The sequence below is a fragment of the Sinocyclocheilus anshuiensis genome, unplaced genomic scaffold, assembly GCF_001515605.1.
Source record: "Sinocyclocheilus anshuiensis isolate Anshui unplaced genomic scaffold, SAMN03320099.WGS_v1.1 scaffold1945, whole genome shotgun sequence".
NCBI lineage: Eukaryota > Metazoa > Chordata > Actinopteri > Cypriniformes > Cyprinidae > Sinocyclocheilus > Sinocyclocheilus anshuiensis.
This window is the reverse complement of record NW_015538042.1, coordinates 154,391-160,649: the sequence shown is the minus strand read 5'-3', so window position 1 is coordinate 160,649 and position 6,259 is coordinate 154,391. Positions and strand designations below refer to the sequence as shown.

General features: G+C 42.7%; 1 protein-coding gene across 1 annotated transcript in view; it reads left to right on the top strand.

The window, feature by feature from the left end:
* Positions 1-4,745: 4,745 nt before the first annotated feature.
* Positions 4,746-6,259, top strand: part of actr5 (actin related protein 5) — a 39,462-nt gene continuing 37,948 nt past the window's right edge. Inside the window, exon 1 of the mRNA XM_016477916.1 lies at positions 4,746-5,205. Within this exon, the coding sequence (XP_016333402.1) occupies positions 4,762-5,205 (444 nt within the window). The 5' untranslated portion in view covers positions 4,746-4,761. The remainder of the gene's footprint in view (positions 5,206-6,259) is intronic.

Genomic DNA, 6,259 nt, shown 5'->3' with positions numbered 1-6,259 from the left:
CTTCCTGGGCTGGACTGGGGATCAGGAGCCCTTCCTGGGCTGGACTGGGGATCAGGAGCCCTTCCTGGGCTGGACTGGGGATCAGGAGCCCTTCCTGGGCTGGACTGGGGATCAGGAGCCCTTCCTGGGCTGGACTGGGGATCAGGAGCCCTTCCTGGGCTGGACTGGGGATCAGGAGCCCTTCCTGGGCTGGACTGGGGATCAGGAGCCCTTCCTGGGCTGGACTGGGGATCAGGAGCCCTTCCTGGGCTGGACTGGGGATCAGGAGCCCTTCCTGGGCTGGACTGGGGATTCCGCGGTCTCTCCTCCTCATTTTGGCACTGACCGCCCTCCATATTCTGCTCACCCAACGCCGTGATGCAGGGGGCGGAGCTCCTCTCCGCGCTCACACCGTCCACGGCTTGCTCCCTCGTGGTGGGCCCTGTCGCCGGCTCTCGCACCTGGTCTGACAGGTTGGGCTCAACTTCCGAGGCGATCCTCTGCTCAGTCACTTGGCTTCGCTCTGGCTCGCGGCAGGAAATGGCTCTCCATCATCGGTGGGCTCAGGCTGATGCTCCGTACCGCGGGGAGATGGTGGGCTGGGCTCTGGGTCTGAAGTGGATCCGGCGAGATCATCCATGGGGCCGATGGTGAGTGGCGACCCGTTTCTCGACAGAGTCCACTCCACGAAGGCGGCAAATTCCTCCCGAGGACCATCTTCGGACGACAGCGCTCTGCACTCGGCGTTCAGGAATCCATGGGGTAAACACAACGGAAAGAAAAACACTGAGGAAAAACCGGAAAACAAATGGAGGGGAGAACACGGAAGTTAAACTGTTTTTTGGTCGGTTATTCTGTCACGGGCAGGGTATTCAAGAGAGCAGGCAGGACAACGAAGATGACGAAATAAAGGATATTTAATGATTTGCAAGCAGGAGTTCCAGACAGGGTAGACATCAACACACAGGGTAACATTCACAATAACCGACAAACTCGAATACAAGAGACAGGAACAGATATAGGGCAGATAACGAGGGGCAGACAGGTGAGCACAATGAGGTAATTAACTCATAACGAGAACAGGAACAACCAAATAAGGACACAGAGGGAGAAACCACACTCAACAGTCCACAGGGGTGTGACACTGTGCTGTTTGGACTTGATTGGAATTGAGTAGATAATCCGAACAACCGGTGTCATGACATGATCAAAGCACATAACCTTACTGCAGATCGCCTGCTGATAAATGATGCAATGATGCAAAATCTGGGTCGTTCTTGCAATGTGCAATAAATCCAGAGTGGCGCCCTATCATGGCACACATTTTTCCACGCAATAGTTCTTGAAAACGTTGTAGATGTCGACTCCTCTGGTCGTGGTTTTCAAAGGAAGCAGTGTCAAAAACTCCTCTTTGATGAAAAAACATCAAAAACCATCCGAATGAAAACAGCCAACTGAGCTGTATCACTGAAGTCCACTGATTCATCGCACTGAAGTGAAAACCATGTACACCGTTCTATGTCCCGTTCTAATTGTCCCATTGCATCTGAAGAAAGCAAGGAAACTCTCCATGCCAGAGTGTTGGCACTGAGCTGGACATCAGCAATAGCAGACATAATTTCTGTCTTGCTTTTGTGGTCCTTGAACAAAGTTTCAGCCACCGCTGTCATTGCTTCCTTGACCATGGCGCCATCAGTGAATGGTTTCTTGTGTTTTGTCAAGATGCGCGCCACTTTAAATGGCGCCTCCGTAACAGCATTTCCTCTCTTTATCGGTTTGGTGAATAAAGATTGCTGTTTTTGCTGTGTTGCTTTCAGCTGTTTTTAACTTTTAGGTCCGTAGCCCACTACCCGCAGGAAAGTCTTGTGCAAAGTTCCCATGAACTTCAGTAAAATAGCGCTCCATATTGCACCTTTTACCCACAGCAACGCTAGCGCCACAAATTAGGCACACACATCTTTAATTTACATTCGTAAAGAAAAACTCGCTCTCCCATTCCTCATGAAAATAATATTTTTTTTCCTTTTATTTTTTTGACCGCTTTCCATACTCATTCTGATGCAAATAGTTTTTAAGCTAATACTGCCTTGTAGCCTAATAAGCGTGATTACGTACTTGATTGAAACGTCGACCTTGCATATATATTTTTTCTATTGTTGGTTGTTATTCTGTTATATTGTAATTACATCTGAATGTTTATACATGAATAATAATAACCTCATGGTCAATATGTCAAATAAATACTTTATTTGCATTGGAGGGGGTGGGACACCGGTCTATATTAGCTCACTCTGATTGGATGAAAAGTATTCTTAGCGAGCTACGTTCAATCAGGCAACGAGCTACTGGTAGCTCGCAAGCGACATGTTGGAGACCACTGCTCTAAGTCAATCCCTCTAGCACCACCAACTTTCCAAAGTTGCACTCATGTTTATGCTAATAACTTTTGAACTGTAAGGTCTAGAAGGAAAATTATTGTTTCCTCTGAATCCTTGCTCATGCCGAGTCAAATGGACACCAAAATTTAAAATTTCTTAAGGTCAATATTTTTCGCAATTATATATTAGGGATCCGCTGATAGACATGGCTTTTCAAACGCTCCCATGTGTATCGGTGTAAGCGCTCGGTGAAGAGTATGAAACGATGATCATTGTAGCCAATCACAGATATATCTGTTGAGCACGAGAACACAATGGCCAATCAGCGTTCAAAATGCTAGCGGGAAATGCTGATATTGTCACATTTTTTAAATTTTAGAATCGACTGGTACCAAAGACTAGAATACCCAAGTCGTGTCACTCATATAGTTTTGAATGGGGAAAAGGCAATGCTCAACATGGCCACTCTATCGAACGAAGCCCCGCCTTCTGAGTAATAGAGCCAATCGCCAAAGTCAGGCGTGTCACTGCAGCTGCCATTAGAAGTCCCGGTTGCTATAGAAACAGTCAGCTTTCTGAGACGTGCGCATGTGCACTGTCTTGTCTAGCCTGAAAAATAGGCTTTTTTAACACAATTTGAGCAAAAGAAACAACATTTATGAAACAGTTGTTGTAAGATTTCATTGGTGATTTCAAATATGAAATTTAATCTTAAGTTTGGCAAACAGTTTTGGAGAATTTGATGTTTCCCCATTCAAAGAGATAGGAGCTGCACTTGCATGCTCGAGAGGCGTTTCAAAGACGGCCGCCGACTGACATGACTTGCGTTAAGCCCGAGACACACTGCATGATTTTCGGCTGTCCCAGATTGGCATCGTGAAACAATCGTGGCGATTTCTGTGATTGTGGCTCCTAATCGGTGGTCTTATGTCGTACGGTGAGAGAGGTTCAAAGACGGCCGTTGTTACGGTCTTGCGACCAAAGATAGCCTACGATAATTTTCTGACAGTGTCAGAAATTCAGCATGATCATCGCACAGTGTGTTTGCTGCTACGACCCACGTCTACTGACCAGCCAATAAAAATGCAACATGAAATCAACGTGACATGGAGCTAAAACATAAAACTGTTTACCTCAAGCTCTTATCCCTTCCTCTTTCGCCGCTTCCAGTTTTTTGTCACCACACATAAAAACTACAACTGCCAAAGTGTGATTCGTCATGTTCTTTTTGTCGCATGCTGATGACGTTTTATTCTTCTATAGTAACGTGTGCTGTAGCCTACGAGACAATAGGTGCCATCACCGTACAGTCTGCATACACGTTGTACCCAAGTTTATCAGATCTATGTCGCACAGTGTGATTTGCAATGATCTTATAGGATTGCTAAAATCATGCAGTGTGTGGAAGGCTTTAAAGGGACTTTGCTGGTACCGACATCAGTACTTTTGACAACACTATCTATCTATCTATCCCAGATAGAACAGGTACGTCTGCAAGATGTCATTTAAAGATCGCTTCATCTGGAAAGCATCTGCTGTGTACAAACATCTGATAGACATCTTTAAGATACATACATTCTAAATCATAAACATCTTAAAGACATTTTCTAAACGTCTATTTGACATCTGATAGGAAACGTCCTATAGACGTATTGCAGATGAGCAAACACTCTAAAAAATACATCTTGCAAATGTAAATGCAGACGTCAAATAGACGTCTCTGTGATGAACATGCTATCAAGGATCTGTCTAGAGATAGATATTAATTTACACACACACACACACACACACACACACACACAGTTACACAATGTTGAGTCATGAGAAAGTTTCTCATTATTATGAGAAAAAATGTATTATTATTATTATGAGAAATATGATGAATCGTTATTATATTTCAGAATAATAAGTCATAATTTCTCATTACCGAATTATATTTTTCACTTAACTGTGGTGAAAACGGGCTTCCATAATATTATAACATGAAAAGACCAGATGTTGAGTAGGCGTGACGTTTATGATGAAAATGTCTGAATTCGCTCACTCATGTTCATTTACTTCTTCCTCATGGACTCAATTGTAAAGCGGGGTAATGCAGTCAAGAATGAAGAATTGTTTAAGTATTTAAAAAAAGACAAGATTAATGGAAAGAGTTTGAAGCTTTGAATTTTGTATTTATTTATGTATATATTTTTTCTTCTTCCCCCTTTTTTTATCTATAATTCAGTTGAATAGTTCATAGCTGAACCGTGTACGTTTTACACTCCAGACCAGTAGGTGGCGGACATGCACCTTTAACGTTGGTTTGTCAAGCCGCCAAAAAAACTCGAGAGATGAAGAATTTTAAAGCAATTTCATTTACAGCTTCTGTCTTTCGTTTGGAACTGAACTACAGGTGGCGGCAATGAGCTGCGGACACAAACAATCAGTGGTGACGAAGAAGACAGAGCTGACCGCCCGTTTGTTGTTCAGTACCATGAATGATAAACACAACGTTTACACTTTTGAGGATTATAAATGTTCACCCGATCCAGTATTCACAGTGGAGAGGGAATGTCTGGAGCCTTGTCCGGCGCCGATAGTGGTGGATAACGGCTCGTTCCAGTGCCGCGCGGGCTGGGCGTCTGGTGTTTCTCAGCTGGATGAGCCGCGGCTCGTGTTCAAGTCGGTAGCGGCGCGGAGCAGAGGAGCCGCTCGCAGCGATGCGCACGTGGGAAATGACATCCCTAACCTCGAGCCGCTGCGCTGGACTTTCAAGAGCGCGTTTGACCGCAACTTGGTGGTTAATTTTGACATACAGGAGCTCATGTTTGATTACGTCTTCATGCACCTCGGAATAAGCACCCAGGTAATGCACATCATTTGCAGAACATAGAAAATTTCGACAAAGTAAAAAAGTAATCTACAACATACTATGGCATGTTCTGTAAACTGACAGGTGCATGCTCATTACTCTAAGCGTTTTGTGCATACATCCCACACGTGTGTGTTTGTGTACTCTGATGAGGTGGATGAAGGATTTTCAGAGATAACCCGTTGGAGATCTTTTTTTTTTAAATTTTTTTGTCAAGTAGTTTGTCTTTTTGTATATCACAAACTGTGACGATACTTCTGAGCCAGGTCTTCAGTCTATTTCTCTGAAACTATTGCTGCTTCAGCATATGGAGGATCAAAGATGCAGAAATTAAAAATAAATAAATGTAATAATAGGAAAATAAATAAATAAATGACTTGATAAAACAAATACAATTCATTTGTAATAAAATGTAATCCTGAATTAATTTTTTTTATTAATTTTTTTCCCCTTTATGTATTATTTTCTGTATTTGGGTCAAAGATGAGACGTCACCATTTTGGTGTCCGCATCAAATTAAATGTACAAAAGTCATTTTAAATGCATAAAAAACATGTTGAATGCAAGTAAAGTGTCTACTTTAAAATTTAAAATAATATAGTCAAAATATGGGGGAAATAATGTCGTAAAGTGTAAAATTGTGTAATGGTCCGGACTTTGGTTTTACCGTTACATCTTTACATAAACATTATAAAATACCAAGTTTAAATATATTTGTTTTCTTGGCATTTTCTAATAAGTGTTGGCTGTGTTGTATTAAACGGACTAGGCCTATGTCTTATTGTATTTTTGAAGTACTTAAAGGGTTAGTTCACCCAAAAATGAAAATGAGTCCATAAATTACTCACCCTCAAGTTATCCTAGGTGTATCTATGTGGGAAGATTTGCATAACGCCACCCAAATGTTCACGCAAATAAAGAAGGTGTAACTTTTATTCTCGCTGCAGTATTGTTGCCGCTGCCGCCATGTCGTGAAAACACTGTGTGCTTCGTTGTGAAAGCGAAACTACTTTGTTTGGCCTTCCAAAAGAGGATATCCGCTTAGTCA